The sequence below is a fragment of the Macaca mulatta genome, chromosome 7, assembly GCF_049350105.2.
Source record: "Macaca mulatta isolate MMU2019108-1 chromosome 7, T2T-MMU8v2.0, whole genome shotgun sequence".
Classification (NCBI taxonomy): domain Eukaryota; kingdom Metazoa; phylum Chordata; class Mammalia; order Primates; family Cercopithecidae; genus Macaca; species Macaca mulatta.
This window is the reverse complement of record NC_133412.1, coordinates 164,742,434-164,762,544: the sequence shown is the minus strand read 5'-3', so window position 1 is coordinate 164,762,544 and position 20,111 is coordinate 164,742,434. Positions and strand designations below refer to the sequence as shown.

Below are 20,111 nucleotides of genomic sequence, written 5' to 3'. Positions count from 1 at the left end.
GTATGATTGGAATAACAGAATATGTGAATCTACATTCTCAACTGTAAATTTAATATACTCTACCAGTCCGGGCAACAGTGAAACCCGTCTCTACCGAAAAAAAAAAATAAACTTAATTAATTAACTGGGAGTGGTGGTATACACCTGTGGTCCCAGCTACTTGGGAAGCTGAGGTGGGAGAATCGCTTGAGCCCACGAGGTTGAAGCGGCAATGAGCCGAGACTGAGCCACTGCACTCCAGGGTGGGTGACAAGAGAGAGATCCTGTCTCAAAAACAATTTTTTTTCCAATAAAATCTAAACACAGATATTTCTGATGAAAATTCAGTATCCCAACAGAGACTTGCTGGAAGGACAAAATATATCACATTTTAAAGACATCGTAAGGTTAATAAGGAACGTATATCTTTAATAATTTGATTACTGAAATAACATTTTGAAAATACCGCACTGAAACGTTAACACTAATTTCATCAGTTTCTTCGTGCTTTTTGTGGCTACCGCAAAGTTTAAAGTTATGTGTGTGGCTCGCATTATATTCCTAGCGGACAAGCCCGACCTACCAGGCCTAGCAAATGGTAAAAGCCACCAAAATAGTGGCACATGAGCTGCATGATAGGAAACAGAATGTTATTCCTCTGTGAAGATTAGCAATACTTGACATCAAGTAGCTCTTCAAAGCACAGGACTACCTAATGCTGAGAATTACTCCTCCCGATTTTGCAGTGTCGCATTTGTTTTTGTGAGCGCCTTAAGTTCCTTTCCGACAAGGCTCGCAGACAGTTCTGATGGGGATGAAGGAATGGAGCACTTGGGACTTGCCTAGGCTGTAAGGTGAAGTTTTAGAATTGTCACTTCGGACTCGGTCCCACGCCCAGAAAACGCAAACAGTCCCAAGTTTCCACACTGGCCACGCCAGTCCGCGACCCATGGCGGCTCCCAAGGCTGCGCCAACCTAGCCGCCCACACCCGCGACCTTCCCCGGAAGCGTTTCCATTTCATTCCTTCAAGTCCGCAAGGGGCCGGGTGGGTCCCGAGCGCCCGACTCAGCCGCAAAGGCGGCCCCGGGAAAACGCTCTCGGAAGCGGGTAGGGGCCCGGGCCCACGCCGCCCGGCGTCCGCAGGCCAGGGACAGGGGAAGGAACAAGAGAAGGCGGCGGCAGGCGGACCCGAGGCCGAGACGCCGGGGCCCGCTCGCAGAGGCCGCAGACGGATCCACGCCCCTCGCGCATCCTGGAGCGGGGCTGATGACGAACACAGAGCGCGACGGACGCACACACCGCCCCGCGCTCGCACGACGGTGCGTGCAGGGAGGCGCGAGGGAGCCTCGGGCTGTCACCGGCGCAGTCAGCGTCCCGCCTCCTCCGCTCCCTGCGCTCCCGCCACCTCGGCAACTCCGCGCCCGCCTCCCGCCTCCGTCGGAAGCCTCCGCCGCAGTAAGGCTCCCGGTCTCGCTGCTGTCTCTTTAAATGGTGGGGCTCCGAGCCGCCCCTGCAGCTGCTCCCTGGGTGGCCCCGCGCGCCGCTTTTGAGGGGCGAACCAAGATGGCGGCGGTTTTGGCTGTGTGAGGAAGACGGAAGAGGCGGCGGCGGAGGGAAACCGACTTCCACTAGCCCGGGGCGGTCGGGCGGCCGGGGGCTTCAGAGTCTCCCAGGCAGTGGTAGCATTTGCAGAAGGATCAGGCGCCTGTCGGCTTCTGACGTTTGAAGCAGGGAGCGGAAGGGAGCCACTGGCCGCGGTGGCAGGGCCAGGTATAAGGAAGGAAAATATGGCGGCGGCGGCAGCGGCCTGAGGAGGCGGCGGCGGCGCGGGAAGCTGCTTCGCGGAGATCATGGCGGAGGCGGGAGCAGGGCAGTGACGGGAGCCCCGAGTTCCTAGCGCTGCGGGGCGGGAGGCTACGAAGCGCTGCGCGGCCCCCTCGGGGCTGCCGGGCGCCGGGCTCGCCGGGCCTGGACAATAGCGCCGGGGAGCCGGAGGCGAGGAAAGGCGGCGGCCCAGAACTCGGTCCCGGGAGCGGGCCATGCAGGCGGCGGCGCGGCCCCGCGGCGCCCAGCGGCGGCAGTGAGGCCGGGGAGCCCTCCGCTCGCGGGCGCCCTCACGCCTCGCCCCTCGCCTCTCCAGGACCCCTTTCCTGGGCGTCTACTGGCGGGGCCCCCGCCCCGGTTCCCGGGCGGCACGATGACCGACACCCGGCGGCGGGTGAAGGTGTACACGCTCAACGAGGACCGGCAGTGGGACGACCGGGGCACCGGGCATGTGTCGTCTGGCTACGTGGAGCGGCTGAAGGGCATGTCCCTGCTTGTCAGGGCTGAGAGCGACGGTAAGTGAAGCCCCTCGTGGCGGGCCCTTCGCAGCCCCCACGGCCCTGGGCCGCCTCCCTGGTTCTTGCGGGGCATGGCGCTCGCTCCACGAGAACGGAGGGACGGCTGGCCACGGCAGCCACCCCGGGGGAGGGCGGGCCCCAGGTACCCCAGTCCTGCGGGAGCTCCCCGGAGAGCGCCTGAAATGTTTCCTTTCTCTGAGTGCCTGGTGGCATTTTGGGTACGAAGAGAGCCAAGCGTGTTGAGCTGTGCCGCCCTGGAGTGTGTGAGGTCGAGGACCTGAGATGGGGAGTCCGGAGTGTACTGTTCTTTTGCACTAGAGTGACCTTGAGAAAGACACTGATTAATCCGATCTTCTGCCTTAGTTCACCCATCTGTAAAGCAGGCATGAAACTTTGCTTGGAGCTAAGAAAGTTCTTGGACCTTTCATACTTTGAAGAACATTTTGCTGTGATTTCTTTCTTTTTCTTTTTAAACGTCTTTTTGCTACATGTTTCTGATCCCGTTGGAGGTTGGCAACACTGGATCTGGCAACTCTACGCTAAGAGAAAACGCTTTACCTTGAGAAGATAGAGATTTTTGTTCACCAGTGTTGGTTGTCTTTTTTATAGTAATGCAGAATTTTGTGTGTAGCTCGCTATATAAACATCTTGCAAGTTTGGAATAATTTTATATGAGCTTTTTTTTTTTGATTGCTTAAATGGGTGTTCATAATTTCGTTAACAGGTGCAGAGAAGTTGGCAGATAATTTTTAAAACCTTTCGGATCTTCCCTAGTGTTTATGCTTCACACATTTTGAAACAACCCTCAAGGTTCAAAGACTAAGTTGTTTGAAAATAAGTGTTTCCCTTTTTTTCTTTTTTCCACATCTTCTGAGTGTTTCATATTTTAGAAGACTTATTCTCTCTAGGGATTGCCACTGTTTTTGGAGATATACAGTGAATTTCACTTAAAATATTCAAGTGGGGTAAAACTGTTGTCAAATTGTTACTTCCAAACGTGAAAGTAAGTTCTCTTCCACCTCTTTTGGTACATTGGTTTATATTTTACAGTTGCTAACGAGGTCAGTTTATTATGATTGTAGTGATTCTGTGTCTGAATTATTACAGACTAATTTCAAGGAATTTTCTTCAGTTGGACTCTACCCAGAATTCCAATTCCATAAAAAACCAACAAGACTAGCCCTTCTGTAGTTGAAGACTTTGGGAACATTGATGTTCTATTTAAATTGAAAGTGGTAATCTGGAGTATATTGCCCACAGGTTATAAGGTTACCCGAAATGACTTAAATCTGGAGAGAAATTATTTCCTTTTGGGGGCATTTAAAATTTTTTGAATGTTGGGTGTATTTTTCTGGGCCTGAGTTATTATTGGCTACTTAAAATACAATTTGAATGTCAAGTGTTAGTGTAATTTTGTATGTGACTCACGTAATAACCTACTCTAGATCTTTCACACATTTGGCAAACTTTACATAGTATGTTAGAAGGTATGGGCTTTTAGTAGATTTATCTGTAGGTTTCTTCTTAATTTTTTACTTTCAAAAAAATAAAAATAAAGACAGGATTTTGTCCTATTGCCAAGGCTGATCTGGAACGCCTGACCTCACGCAATCCACCCACCTAGTCCTCCCGGAGTGTTAGGACTACGGGCGTGAGCCACCATCCCAGCTGAAAGCATGTGTAGATTTGAGATCAATTCTTTGAACTCCATGTTAAAAATAATACATATAACCTTCACATCATGGGTTTAATTTGATTCATTATACAAAAAATCCTTTAAGATATTTTTAAGCATAAAAGGTTAATGTCATACTATCAGAAATATGCTCTTCTGCATAATTCTATGTTAATATAATTGTATGTTAATATAAAACTTTTTTCTGTGTGTGTATATATAATATAATACATAGTACATGTAGTATATGGCACATATATAGTATATATTATGTAGTACATATAGCGTATGGTACTTATATAGTATATATAATATGTAGTACATACAGTATATAGTACATATATAGTATATATAATATATACATATACATATATATATTTTTTTTTTTTGAGATGGAGTTTCGCTCTTGTCGCCCAGGCTGGAGTGTAATGGCATGATCTCGGCTCACTGCAACCTCCACTTCCTGGGTTCAGGCAATTCTCCTACCTTAGCTCCTTAGTATCTGGGACTACAGGCATGTGCCACTATGCCTGGCTAATTTTTTTGTATTTTTAGTAGAGATGGGGTTTCACCGTTTTGGCCAGTCTGATCTCGAACTCCTTACCTCGGGTGATCTGCCCACCTCGGCCTCCCAAAGTGCTAGGATTACAGGCGTGAGCCACTGTGCCCAACCTCCATTTATATTTTTACCGTTTTGGAAATAGCCACAAATCTCTCTTCCTCCATTTCGCAGGTTGGAGGTTAAATGACTACAACAAAATGACTTTAGTCTTTATCTAGCAGGGAGATAGCTTAACTCAATTACTGATGTGCCTTGTAAGTTTAGGCTGTAAGGAAAACTGAATCCAAAAAGGCTGGGTGCGGTGGCTCACGCCTACAATCCCAGCACTTTGGGAGGCCGAGGCAGACAGATTTCGTGGGCTCGGGAGTTCGAGACCAGCCTGGGCAACATGACAAAACCCCATCTCTACAAAATGTACAAACGTTAGCTTGTGCGGTGGCAGGGTCCTGTAATCCTAGCTGCTCTGGAGGCTGATGTGAGAGGATCACTTGAGCCCAGGAGGTGGAGGCTGCAGTGAGTTATGATCATGCCCCTGCACTGGGTGACAGAGGGAGACCCTGTCATACACACACACGCACACACACACGCACCCTGGACTTAGAAAAAATTCCAGGATACTTGTGAGATATTGTCAGTAATTAGTTTGATGATTAACATTTCTTCCAACATCTAAGTAGGGATAAGTCAAAATTTACTGAGTACCTTCTGTGTGCCAAACTCTAAGCAATTTACTTACATTGACTTACATAATTCTCACAACAGTGCTCTGATTTAGTTAGTGCTGTTAGCCCTATTAAACCCCCATGTTACTGTCTACTTGCATTTGCTGCTCTATTAGCCTGAAGTTGTATTTTAAAGAAAATGAAAATAACTTTCAGCCTAAAGATATTTTCGGCTGGGCACGGTGGCTTATGCCTGTAATCTCAGCACTTAGGGAGGCCGAGGCGGGCAGATCACAAGGTCAGGAGATCAAGAGCATCCTGGCTAATACAGTGAAACCCCATCTCTACTAAAAACATACAAAAAATTAGCCAGGTGTGGTGGTGGGCGCCCATAGTCCCAGCTGCTCAGGAGGCTGAGGCAGGAAAATGACATGAACCCAGGAGGCGGAGCTTGCAGTGAACTGAGATCAGCGCCACTGCACTCCAGCCTGAGCAACAGAGCAAGACTGATTCTCAAATAAAAATCTCAATTGTAGTTTATCTACAAGCTTTACATGAATGTTTTTGTGTTGACTGCTAGTTGGGGTCAGCCATTACTGTGTGCTTGCTCCATTCTCCATCATAGGATGATTGATATTTTCTTTTTATTGTCATGAGCAAAGTGGAAAGTATTTCTGATTTTCCATAAACTGAGTCATTTGTCCAATAGAAACTTAAAATTATTGTGCTTTTCCGTATTTGGGCTAGACCTAATCATGGTTGTGTTGAAGTTTTTTTTTCTAAATTACTTGTAGCTTTTCCCAAAAAAAAATCTGTTGATTTTCAGATTATTTCTTTAAAACAAAACAAATACTTGATTCTTAACACTTTTGCAATATTTTATGTTCTATAAAATTAAGTTTTTGTGATGTGTTAATCATCTACCTTAGAAATAGGCTGTCAGCTAATTTGGTGAGAAACTGGTCAGTGCTAGAGATAGGGTGATGGGGCTTTTGCATATCTGTGAAATAAATGATGGATTTTTTTTGTTTGTTTTTGTTTTTTTAACAGAATCTCTGTCGCCCTGGCTGGAGTGCAGTGGCATGATCTCGGCTCATTGCAACCTCCACCTTCCAGGTTCAAGGGATTCTCATGCTTCAAGCCTCAAGCCTGGGATTACAGGCATCCGCCATCCTGCATGGCTAATTTTTGTGTTTTTAGTAGAGACGGGGTTTCACCGTGTTGGCCAGGCTGGTCTCGAACTCCTGACCTCAGATGATTCCCCCTCCTCAGCCTCCCAAAGTGCTGGGATTACAGGCGTGAGCCACCATACCTGGCCTCATTTCTTTTTTTTAGTAAGTTCTCTCAGAAAGGATGACAACATGTCCAAAGTCATTCATCTATTAAGATGGTATGAGTTGGGATTCAAATTCAGGCAATTCGTTTTAAACTGTAAACACTACTTAGTAATGACAAAGTGTTTGGGAAGTTTATAATGTATATAGTTGTAGCATGGTTATAGAAAGGCTGGGTAGTTTTAAAATTTTCTCATTATTGGGTCTATCTTTGTGGAAGGGGAAGCTACGATAATGCTGTCTCAACTGTAGGCTCAGTTCCTGTTAGGGGAGCTTATATGCTCATCTAAAAATCACAGAAGGGAATTTATAAATGGAAGTACTTGTGGTCTTCATATTACAGAGCAGATCTGTCTGGGTAAGTACTGTATGCCCTTCCCTTCCAAAACTCAGTAAACTTGGCACTCAGCCTAACTTGCTTTAGAGGAAAAGGGATGTCCCACTAAGCTTCTGGGCCCATTTCTTGGATTGCGTCCTCATCCAGCAGGTTTCTGCTGGCAAAATTGGTTGGAAGAACACATCCCTTTTGTTTTTTGTTTTTTCGGTTTTTTTTTTTTTTTTTTGAGACAGTTTCACTCTTGTCACCCAGGCTGGAGTGCAATGGCACAATCTCGGCTCACTGCCACCTCCGCCTCCCAGGTTCAAGTGATTCCCCTGCCTCAGCCTTACGAATAGCTGGAATTACAGGTGCCTGCCACCATGCCTGGTGAATTTTTGTGTTTTTAGTAGAGATAGGGTTTCACCATGTTGGCCAGGCTGATCTCGAACTCCTCCTGATCTCAGGTGAGCCACCACACCCTGCCCTTTTCTTTTTTTTTTTTTTTTTTTTTTTTTTTAACTTTTGCTTTTAAGAGCTCTGTTGCCCATGCTGTCGTGCAGTGGCAGGATCATAGCTCACTGTAACCTCAAACTCCTGGGCTCAGTTGATCTTCCTGCCTAGCTGGGATTATAGGTGCCCACCACTGCGCCTGCGTAATTTAAAAAAAAAAATTTTTTTTTTTTGGAAGGGGGTGGGTCTTTGTCGCCCAGGATGGTGTTGAACCTCTTGGGCTCAGGCGTGAGCCACTGTGCCCGGCCCCATTTTTGAATTTTTTGAGAGGTTCTCACTGTGTTGCCCAGAATGGTCTCGAACTCCAGGTCTGAAGTGATCCTTCCCACCTGGCTGCCTGAAGTACTAGGATTACCGCACACCTAGCCCGTGCTTTTCTTTAATGAAGATAGATTACCTTATTTTCTCTCAGTTTTTATGATAGCCATGTACCTGCAAAGTTCCATCTTCCATTTCAGATAATTTTGTTTTTATTTTTAATTACTTCAGTGTATGCTGTGTCTGTTGACTTGAAGTAAGGATAATAATTTCATACCTTATTTGTCCTCTCCCTTTGTGGTCAAATCATTATACTGCTTTTCTCTCTTCAACTTTTATTTTAAATTCCGGGGTACATGTGCAGGTTCGTTACATAGGTAAATGTGTGCCGTGGTGGTTTGCTGCACAGGTCAACCCATCACCTAGGTATTAAGCCCAGCATCCATTAGCTGTTCTTCCTGATACCCTGTCTCCCTCTGCCCCACTGTACTACTTTTCACCATTATGATTTTTACCACATCCACCTGCCAGTTTTACAATTGATAAATGTAAGACTGGGGAACAAAGTGAGACCCCCATCTCTACAAAATAAACATTTTAAAATTAGCCAAGTGTGGTGGTAAACACCTGTAGTTCCGGCCGCTTGGGGCTGAGGCAAGAGGATTGCTTGAGCCCAGAGGTCGAGGCTACAGTGAGCTGTGACTGAGCCACTGTACTCCAGCCTGACTGATGAAGAAAGACCCTGTATCAGGAAAAAAATATATATATATGTGTGTATTTATGTGTGTGTGTGTGTATGTGTATATATATATATAAATATAGAGAGAGAGAGAGCCCGGGCACAGTGGCCCACACCTGTAATCCCAGCACTTTGGGAAGCCAAGCTGGGGGAGGATTGCTCAAAGCCAGAAGTTAGAGACCAGCCTGGGCAACATAGCAAGACCCTGTCTCCACAAAAAGTTGGAAAATTAGCCGGTCACATGGCACATACTTGTAGTCTCAGCTACTCAGGAGGCTGAAGCCAGAGAATTGCTTGAGCCCAGGAGTTTGAGGCTGCCATGAACTATGGTTGTGCTACTGCACTCCAGCTTGTGTGACAGACCCTATTTCTAAAAACAAATTTTTAAAAGAAAGAAATGTAAGGAAGTTGGAATTCCTCCACACACTGAAGAGTGTCTTTAGCCATAATCATATTTGTGCTCTTTATTATGAATTACTTGCCAAGGCATGCAGAATAGTGTGTTTACATTGAGTTTTTACCTTGAATTTTATAAAGTATTATTTACATTTCAGTATAGTTTATCTGTTCTCTGACTCACATCTTACAGAGTTAAACAGGTTAAATTCTCACTGATACTTAAGGCATGAAGAAAATGAGACATGGAGAAATGTTTTTGTTCAAGGCAGCACTGCTAGCGAATGGTGAAACTGGGATTCTGTGCTGTTTCTGCCTCTTGATAGAACTCCATGTTCGTTGTAGGTGGGTCTCCCTCTACCCCTACTATAATTAGAAAAGGAGGTCAGAACACATAGTGTGGAAAAGCTTTTGGGGGTGAGGGCTGTGAGAGAAATGAACAATTAAGTCAGTAGTATAGAATCTTGTATATGCCAAGCATTCTGTATATTTACCAAGAAGAGCTCAGTTTCGGTACAAGGGGAAGTATTTAACTTTGAAAAGTGTTTGTTTAGAGACAAGGTTTTGCTCTGTCACCCAGGCTGGAGTGCAGTGCCACGATCATAGCTCACTGCAGCCTCAAACTCTTAAGACTCAAGTGATCCTCCTGCCTTAGCCTCCCAAGTAGCTGGGACTATAGGCACATGCCACCACACACAGTTGATTTATTTTTAAATTTTTTTGAGGGGAAGTGGGATCTTACTGTGTTGCCCAGACTAGTCTTGAATTTCTGGCCTCAAGCCATCCTCCTGCCTCGCCCTCCTGAGTAGCCAGGATTATAGCTGTGAGCTACCACACCTGGCCCATTTTAGTTTTTAAATGCCATTGTGTAATGAGGCATTTAAATTTTTTTCCAAAAAAATCAGGAAAAAAGGACTTGGAGCATATGCCTGTTAGAGATTTAAAGCATACTTTAGTCTCCCACCTACATAAGATTTTGGACCCCACTGACTTTTATTTTTTTGAGGCGGGGTCTCACTCTGTTGCCCAGGCTGGAGTGCAGTGATCAGGGCTTACTGCAGTCTTGACCACCAGGCTCCAGTAAGCCTCTCACCTCAGCGTCCCGAGTAGCCGGGACCACAGGTGTACACCACCATGCCTGGCTAATTTTTTCTATTTTTGTAGAGACGGGGTCACCTTATGTTGCCCAGGCTGGCATTAACTCATTTTTGATGGTGCTTTCTCTCTACTAATGAGGCATAGTACATAAGTCCCTGCCTTAAGCTTTGAATATTGATAAGGACAATATACTCTAGAAGCTGACAAGGGTGTAGCTGTTCATTCTGAAATCCTTCAGTATTTATCCGAATCAGGGCTGTGGCGAAGACCAAAGTTACTTAAACCAAAACACTCCCATATTACTTTCCTGCTACCTGAGTCTAATTGGTTGATAGTGAAGATAAAACCATAAAAATTACAGGAATTGTGTATACTATCTCATTTCTTCAGTAACAGGAAGTTAAATCTTCTAAACAAGTAGATTTTCCAGATGAATAAAAACTGTTTACCAGAAGGTGTTTTTGGGTTTTTTTGTTTTTAAATTTTAGAGACAGGGTCTCGGTCTTTCACCCAGGCTGGAGTGCAGTGGCGCGATCATAGCTCATTGCAATATCAATATTCTGGGTTCAAGCAGTCCTCCTGCCTCAGCTTCCCAAGTAGCTGGTACTACAGGCACATACCACCATGCCCGGCTAATTTTTGCATTTTTTGTAGAGACAGGGTTTGCCATGTTGCCCAGGCTGGTCTTGAGCTGGTCTCCAATTCTTGGCCTCAGGTGGTCCACCCACCTCAGCTTTCCAAAGTGCTGAGATTACAGTAATGAGCCACCATGCCTGGCCTATCATAAGTTTTAAAAGTCAGTAATTTTTTTATGGAATGTTGACTAAATGTGTACTAGAATGTTTTTCCTAAACAGTAAATGAATATATTGGTTAACCTCTTATTCATAATGTGTTTATGGGTCATTATTAATACTCGTTTTCCTGCTATACAACAGTACAGTGTTAACAGTGAAGATTGTATGATGGTGCCCTAAAAATACAAGTATTGAGGCCGGGCGCGGTGGCTCACGCCTGTAATCCCAAGCACTTTGGGAGGCTGAGGCAGGCGGATCACGAGGTCAGGAGATCGAGAACATCTTGGCCAATATGGTGAAACCCCGTCTCTACTAAAAATAGAAAAATTAGCCTGGTGTGGTGGTGCGCACCTGTAGTCCCAGCTACTCTGGAGGCTGAGTCAGGAGAATCGCTTGAACCTGTGAGGCGTAGTTAGCGGTGAGCCGAGATCGTGTCACTGCACTCCAGCCTGGGTGACAAGAGCGAAACTCCGTCTCAAAAACAAAAAGTATTGAGTGCTGGTTATGTACTTTATATTGGGACAGGCACTTGAATTAAAAATTTCAGTTAATGCTCGTGGCAGCCCTGTGAGGTAGGTTTTTTTTTTTTTAAACTACAAATCTTGCTGTATTAACTTGCACCCAGCAAGAAATCTATAATTTTTATGCAAAATCTTTCCTTTTAAAAATATTTGCTGAGTTCTCTCTAATGTAGACTTTGTTAGAAGGATACCTTACTCTGTACTACCAGCCATCATTATCTCTAATCCCCAGAAGTGTAGTATTGTGGTGTGTTTTGGTGGGGGTTGGCAACACCCTACAAGAAAGGCCCTCACGTTTCATGTTATAGGAAGAACCAAGATGTGAAGCAGGGAGGGGCCTTTTTTTTTTTTTTTTGAGACGGAGTCTCCCTCTGTCACACAGGCTGGAGTGCAGTGGTGCGATCTCGGCTCACTGCAACTTCTGCCTCCCGGGTTCAAGCGATTCTCCTGCATCAGCCTCCCGAGTAGCTGGGATTACAGGCACACGCCACCATGCCCAGATAATGTTTGTATTTTTAGTAGAGATGGGGTTTCACCATGTTGGCCAGGATGGTCTTGAACTCCCGACCTCGTGATCCTCCTGCCTTGGCCTTCATTATATTTTTTCTTGCTATTGGTCAGTTTCTACCTGCACTTGTCTTGGTGATGTTCTGAGCGGCATTTCTCCTTTTGACATTGTTTTCCCATTTCCTAATTGTAAACACCTGTTATCAGTGTATTTGGGACATAAATTAATGTCAGGATACACAGATCTCATTTAAAAGTAGCGTAGTATTCCACTGTACTTATTCACACGGTATCTTCTTGGTGGCACAGTGTAGCGTTCCTCGAACTTTTTTTCTCAGGATACCTTTAGACTCTTTTCTTTGTTTTGTTTTCATTTTTATTTTTTATTTTGTTTTTTTCAGACAGAGTCTCGCTCTGTCGCCCAGGCTGAAGTGCAGTGGTGTGGTCAGAGCTCACTGCAGCCTCAACCTACTGACCTCAAGCAAGCCTCCCACGCAACTGAAACTACAGGCCTGCACCACCATGCCTGGCAATTTTTTTTTTGTTTGTTTGGTTTTTTTTTTGGAGAGATGGGGGTCTCAGCTGGAGGTGGTGGCTCATACCTGTAATCCCAGCACTTTGGGAGGCCAAGGTGGGTGGATGAAGTCAAGAGATCGAGACCATCCTGGCCAACATGGTGAAATTCCGTCTCTACTAAAAAAAAAAAAAAAATACAAAAATTAGCCGGGCTTAAGTGACCCTCCCTTAGCAGACTCCCAAGTACCTGGGGTCATTGGCCTTTGCCACCACGCCCAGCTAGATCCCTTTATACTGTTAAATTTAGGATTCCCCAAATGTTCATTTGAATTGTGTTTATCAATATTTACCATATTAGAAATTAAAACAGACTTTTGGAAAAAAATCACTTAAAAATAATGTTTAATGTTTAAAATAAAAATAATGTTTAAAAAATAATGTTTTAACATAGCATGTTAACAAAATAACATTAAGGAAGAAATAACTTTTCTAAAATAAGAGTTTAATGAGAGAGTATCTTTTTTTTTTTTTTGAGACAGAGTCTCACTGTGCGGTGGCACAATCTCGGCTCACTGCAACCTCTGCCTCCCGGGTTCAAGCAATTCTCCTGCTTCAGCCTCCCAAGTAGCTGGAATTACAGACATGGGCCACCACACCCGGCTAATTTTTGTATTTTTAGTAGAGATGGGGTTTCACCATGTTGGCCAGGCTTATCTCGAATTCCTGACCTCAAGTGATTCGCCTGCCTCAGCCTCCTGAAGTGCTGGGATTATAGGTGTGAGCCACCATGCCTGGCCTATTTTTACAAATTGCAACATCTGGCCTAATTTTTAAAAAACCAGGAAGATTCTCATCTGCTTCTGCATTGAATCTTTGGCAGTATCAGTGTAGACTCTGAGAGAATTGGTGGTGGAAAAGGCGTATAACCTTGTATCATTTTGAAAATAATTTTGACTTTGCAGGCCCCATAGTGTCCCCAAATCACATTTTGAGAACGGCTGGTATAGATTGTTTTTAGTGTGTTGCCATTACAGACTCTGCTAATGAAATCTTTATCCATATACCTTGGCACTTATCCGAGGGTGTAGGGTAATTTCCTAGGAGAAGAATGGTTGGCCCAAAGAGTAGTATGTGTTTAAAAGTTGGGTAGGTGAAGATGATTCAATTTTCAGTCTTTGTACTGCTAAGTGAGTATTTAGGACTTCTTATGTTTTTGAGAAAGTCCAAGTGCATATATCAATTAGTAGACAGGAGAATTTGTTAGGAATGATAGCTTCCACAGTGACAGATTTAATTAGAAGTACTGATGCATTCAGCTTGGCTTGAGCACTCCTGATTTTCATTTTTCTCTGTATTTCCTTTCTTATAGTTCAGGTTGGAAGTGGGGAGATCTTTCTCAAGTCTCAGTATTGGAGTTTTCTTGAATTGGAGTGTAGGATTTCCTTTCCTTGGTCTTTGTTACAATGTCTTTCTCAGATGTGTGGGAAAAGGTATCGTGTGTGTGTGTGTGTGTGTGTGTGTGTGTGTGTGTGTGTGTGTAAGTAAAAGATTCCTCTTGGGAAATAAGGGAATCTGTTTCATTGGAGAGAGGGTAGATGTGTTTCTCAAATGAGTTGGGGTGAATGGAGTCTGTCTTGAGTGTGCTTCAGTTACTGAGTTCCACTAGACGTAACTGTTATCAGAAACATGTGTTGTTCTTAGTTAGAACCTTCTCTGCCTCCCCTTAATGTTGCTGAGATCTTCTGCTAAGGATCATCATTTCTCCCCTGTCATCTCTGCTACCATGTTATTTAGTAAATCCCTCTCCTAAAGTTGAACTCTATACCCCATCCATACCCATACATTAGTAGGATAGAATTACTGTGCCTAATACTGTAGCTATAGCAACAAAATACAAACAAACTTGTTGGGGGGAAGGATTGTGTTAATTGATGTTAACACTGAACTGGATCTTTTATAGTTGATTGGTGTAGTGTATAACTTGGCTCAATGAAACCTATTAGATGATGGAGAGAAACCTGATAGACTAGGAGTAAATATAGTATTGTGTCTTTTATTTATTGTCTTACTGAGCCCTCAAGTTAAAAGACTGTTTCCCATGTTTTAGCGTCTACAGCCTACTTATCTCTTTGGGAATATGGTATTGGGAATCAGAGCTGGACTTCCTAGACCAAAACCATGTGATATGATTGAAAAGAGAGTTTCAGGGGATGCTTTCCTCTAATATCCTGAATGGTCCAGAAAAACATTTCCCAACCCCAGAAACTTATAGTGTGTCCTTGTTTTAGCCAGAACTTTGGAAGGGAATACGTCAAACCTTTTTCCCCCACTTTCTAATTAGTCTGATCCTGTAAACATTACTAAGAGAGTTTTGAAGAAAATGTCAAAGAGACTGGTACTTGAGAAATAATTGCCATTAGGTATTAGGCGACTGACGATGTCATACCACTGCACTGCCATGTTTTTTGTTTTAGTGACTGTAAAAGTCAGGCGTGTGTTTCTTGAAAGCACAACTTGAATAACAACCTCAATCCCCTGTGCTATGTGTTTTTGACTTCTTAAACTTAGAAAAATCTTTTGAATTGCAGTATAATACATCGGAAAGGTACACAAATCATAAGTATTCAATTTGATGAATTTTCAAAAAATAACCAGTACACCATTGAAGAAACCACATAACCATTACTCTAGAAGCCTGCTTCATATTCCTCCCCGGTCATGATCCTACCCAGAGAAAACTGCTAGCCTAATGATAGGTTAATTTTGCCACATTGTTCATGGTATCCATTGTATGAATATTTATACTTTACAGTTTACCTTTTTGTGTGTGTTTTGTTTTGTTTTGTTTTGTTTTGTTTGAGACTGGGTCTTGCTCTGTTGCCTAGGCTGGAGTTCAGTGGCATAATCTCAGCTCACTGCAACCTGCATTTCCTAGGTTTAGGCAATCCCCCCACCTCTGCCTCCTGAGCAGCTGGGACTAAAGGCGTGCACTGCCACACTTGGCTAATTTTTAAAATTTTTTTGTAGAGACAAGGTCTCACTATATTGCCTAGGCTGCACATTACCTGTTTTTTTGGTTTTTTAAAACAGCATTTGTATACTATATAAATCACCCATTCAAAATGTACAGTTCATTGTTTTTTAATATAATCACAGGTTTGCAACCATCACCACGTCTCCTCTGAAAAAAATCATGTGCCCATTAACAATCACTACCCACTTTCACTTCCTCCCAGCTCTAAACAACCACTAATCTGTTTTCCCTCTCTAAATTTACCTGTCTGGACTGGGAACGGTGGCTCACGCCTGTAATCCCAGCACTTTGGGAGGCCGAGGCAGGCATATTACTTGAGGTCAGGAGTTTGAGACCAGCCTGGCCAACATGGTAAAACCCAGTCTCTACTAAAAATACAAAAATTAGTCGGGCATGGTGGTACATGCCTGTAGTCCCAGCTATTCAGGTGGCTGAGGCAGGAGAATTGCTTGAACCTGGGAGGCAGAGGCTGCAGTGAGCTCAGATCACACCACTGCACTCCAGCCTGGGCGACAGAGTGAGACTCCATCTAAAAAATATATATATATGTGTGTGTGTGTGTGTGTGTGTGTGTGTGTGTGTATATATGTAACTTTACCTATATGGACATGTGGTATTTTGTGATGGGCTTCTTTAATTTCATGTGTTTTCAAGGTTTATACGTATTGTAATGTGTTAGGTTTTCATTATTCTGTGTAGCTGAGTATGTGCCACATTGAATTTATCTGTTCATTTTTTGCTGTTGTAAATAACCTTGCTATGAATATAAATGTACATGTTTTTGTCTGGGCATGTATTCATTTATCTTGGATATATACCGAGGAGGGAAATTGCAAGGTAACTCTGCTTAACTTTTTGAGGAACTGCCAAACTTTTCCAAAATCGATGCCTCATTTTATATTCCCAGAAGCAATGTATGAAGCTTCCCATTTCTCTACAGCCTTGTCACCACTTGTTGTTGTCTTGTCTTTGATCGTAGACATTCTAGTGGGTACTTAATGGTATCTCATTTGTGGTTTTGGTTTTTGTTTTCATTTGAGACAGAGTCTCTGTCGCCCAGGCTGGAGTGCAGTGATGTAATCCCAGCTCACTGCAACCTCCGCCTCCAAGGTTAAAGTGATTCTCCTGCCTCAGCCTCCCGAGTAGCTGGGTTTAAATACATGCACAACCATGCCCAGCTAATTTTTTGTGTGTCTTTTAGTAGAGACGGGGTTTCACCATGTTGGCCAGGCTGGTCTCGAACTCCTGACCTCAAGTGACCCACCTGCCCACCAAGGCGGGCGGATCATCTGAGGTCAGGAGTTCAAAACCAGCCTGACCAATATGGAGAAACCCTGTCTCTACTAAAAATACAAAACTAGCTGGGCATGGTGGCACTTGCCTGTAATCCCAGCTACTCAGGAGGCCGAGGCAGGACAATCGCTTGAACCCGGGAGGCAGAAGTTGTGGTGAGCCGGGATCGCACCATTGCACTCCAGCCTGGGCAACAAGAGTGAAACTTCGTCTCAAAAAAAAAAAAAAAAGTAATATTGATCCATAATGTACTGTATATAGTTTATTATTTCCATGGAGAATAATAGAATGCCATTTTTATTCTAGTAATTAAAATAATGAAAGACTACAAAGATAGTTGGAGATGTTTATACTTTTTTTAAAATTTTGTATTAAAAATATATAGGATGGGGTCTCACTGTTGAGACCAGGCTAGCCTCAAGCAGTCCTCCCATCTTGGCCTCTCAAAGTGCTGGGATTAGAGGCATGAGCCACTGCACCTTGCCTTTGTTTTTTGAGACAGGATCTCTTATCACCCAGTCTAGAGTGTAGTGATACAATCATGGCTCACTGTGGTCTTGAGATCCTGGGCTCAGGCAATCCTCCTGCCTGTCTCTTGAGTAGCTAGAACTATAGGCATGCACCACCACCTCATCCAGCTAATTTTTTTTTTCTTTTTTTTTTTTTTTTTTTTGAGGCAGAGTCTCTGCTGACCAGGCTGGATTGCAGTGATGCCATCTCAGCTCACTGCAACCATGCCTGGCTAATTTTTGTATTTTTAGTATGGATGGGGTTTAACCATGTTGGCCAGGCTGGTCTCAAACTCCTGACCTCAAGTGATCTGCCCACCTCAGCCTTTCAAAATGCTGGGATTACAGGCGTGAGCCACCAAGCCCGGTCTACTTTTTCTTATTTTTATTTTATTTTATTGTTACTTTATTTTTGCAGAGGCAAGGTCCCCCTTTATTGACCAAATTGTTCTCAAACTCCTGGCCTCAGGCGATCTTCCCACCTTAGCTTCCCAGAGTGCTGGGTTATAGGCATGAGCCACCGTACCTGGCCACCTGCTGCTTTTTCTTGTTATGAATGTATCACTAGCACAGCTCTTAATTACCAAAATAAAATCTTGAAAATTGAGCATAAAGAGAATTGAAGGGGCACTGGAAAATGTGTTTTGATTAATCTGGCAAAAGTTGGAAAAAGAGGAAGAAGATTAAAACAGTATTTTCTCTAAAACGTGAGAATGCTTATCTGAGCCTCCTAAGCCAAAACCAGTTTTTGTAAAGAAAGAAAACTCAAAGAAATGGGGTTTGTAGGGAATAAGGTGGAAAAAAATAATATGGAGAATGTTTAAGTACTCAAAGGATAAGAAAGAGATTTTGGATTAATTAGGTCACCTGTCCTAGACATAGTGGGAGGATTGGTGTGAAGTGGAAAGCTGTTTATGTGCATAGGACATAACACAAATTGAGTTATCAGAGCTTGGTTAATTTACTATGTTCGGTATTATTTGGTACTGTTCTGAGAACACAGTAGTGAAGGGTCAGTAAATCAATATTGGACAGTATCGTAAAACAAATGAATTTTGATGAAAAAGCAAACTAAATTTGGAAATGTTAAGAACACTCAGCCATTTAGCCACTATTTGGAATGGGTAAAGCAATTGTTAAGTGTAATACGAGAAGAAATGAAAGCTCCGTATGAGAGACGGTTGCAGAGAAAACTGCTTTTTCTCAAATATTTTTAGGCCAGAGTTTGTCTTCAGGTAGTACTTGCAGGTATAAACTAGAACTGGTTGATAAGAGAAGAGGGGTATGGGAAGTCATACAATATATCGGAGATTTTAACCCAGATCATCGGACTTCACACTGTGCTGTTTAATTACCTTCTGCTGTCCATAAATTGGTAGATTTCTATTGTTACCCAGTCCTTACTCGTCAGATTAACCAAGCATGGTAGCTGGCCCCTGTAATCCCAGCTACCCAGAAGGTGGAGGTTGCAGTGAGCTGAGATCGCGCAACTGCAACAGAGCCGAGACCCTGTCTCAGAAAAACATTTCTTAGGTTACAAATTACTGTAATTAAACTTACGTTGTTTTAAAAATAATTTTTCTAGGCCAGGCGCAATGGCTCACGCCTGTAATCCCAGCACTTTGGGAGGCTGAGGTGGGCGGATCACAAGGTCAAGAGATGGAGACCATCCTGGCCAACATGGTGAAACCCCGTCTCTACTAAAAATACAAAAATTAGCTGGGCATGGTGGCACATGCCTGTAGTCCCAGCTTCTCAGGAGGCTGAGGCAGGAGAATCAAACCCGGAAGGCGGAGGTAGCAGTGAGCCGAGATCATGCCACTGCACTCCAGCCAAGGCAACAGAGTGAGACTCTGTCTCAAATAATAGTAGTTTTTCTATAACTGAAGTTGAGTGTGCATCAAATGTTCAAAAAAGGAAATATGGCCAGGCACAGTGGCTTGCACCTGCAATACCAGCACTTTGGGAGGAGGGGGCAGTGGGAGGATCACTTGAGCCCGGGAGTTGGAGACCAGCCTGGGCAACGTAGCGAGACTCTATCTCTACAAAAAATGAAAAAAATTTTAAAAATATTTTTTGAGGCCAAGCGCAGTGGCTCACAGGTGTAATGTCAGCACCTTGGGAGGCCAAGGCTGGTGGATCACCTGAGGTCAGGAGTTCGAGACCAGCCTGACTAACATGGTGAAACCCCATCTCTACTAAAAATACAAAACATTAGCCTGGTGTGATGGCACATACCTGTAATCCCAGCTCCTTGGGAGGGTGAGGCAGGAGAATCGCTTGAGCATGGGAGGCGGAGGTTGCAGTGAGCTGAGATCGCTCCACTGCATTCCAGTCTGGGCGACAGAGGGAAGCCCTGTCTCAAAAAAAAAAAAAATTTAAGGAAATATGTATGTATGTAAGGGAATATAATTTTTCTGTTTTATAGTAATATAATGGAATGTCTTTTTCTGTTTCCTAGGTTCTCTACTTTTAGAGTCCAAAATAAATCCTAACACCGCATACCAGAAACAACAGGTACAATTTTGAAGATGTTGTGTTTTATCTTGCATATTTTCCTTCTGAGTAAATGAAAGTTTATAATCTGATTGCTTATAGTGAAAAATTTAGAACAGATTACAACAGTTTGCCAGTGAAATTCTAAAATAGGATTTCTGCCAGTTCCTATAGTGTTTAACACAATAATTTTAAATTTAAAAAGCTTGCCACAAGTTAAAATGGAGTTTGTGTTCCACCTATTATAGCAACTGAGCCCTAAAATTTCCTTGTTTTTACCTTAATAAAAAGGTGACCATTGGTGTGATAAGCTGCTACTAACACAGTTAAACGTGAAAATTCCTTCTTTTGCTGTTGTAGATGATAATGCAGAAGGAACATCAGTATCTCCCTCTACAGCAGTACTGTGTAGATAGGACTCTGTCATATGAATCTGATTTCTTTTACAGATTCCCGAATAGAGTCTTACTATGATATTACAGTTTTGAAGATAACTGTACTTAACAGTACAGTGTACTCAAAATACACTGTTTCTTAAGCCTTTCTAATATGCGATGAAATATC

General features: G+C 43.5%; 1 protein-coding gene across 3 annotated transcripts in view; it reads left to right on the top strand.

Moving 5' to 3' along the window:
- The first annotated feature begins 1,266 nt into the window (after positions 1-1,266).
- Positions 1,267-20,111, top strand: part of PPP4R3A (protein phosphatase 4 regulatory subunit 3A) — a 51,018-nt gene continuing 32,173 nt past the window's right edge. For 2 of the 3 annotated variants that reach the window (XM_015144381.3, XM_077941626.1), the window contains exons 1-3: positions 1,267-1,750; positions 2,121-2,319; positions 19,513-19,568. In XM_015144381.3, coding sequence (XP_014999867.1) covers positions 2,178-2,319; positions 19,513-19,568 — 198 coding nt within the window. In that variant the 5' untranslated portion in view covers positions 1,267-1,750; positions 2,121-2,177. Of the gene's footprint in view, positions 2,320-19,512; positions 19,569-20,111 lie in introns of all 3 variants that reach the window. The other variant, XM_077941625.1, reaches the window with a different exon arrangement.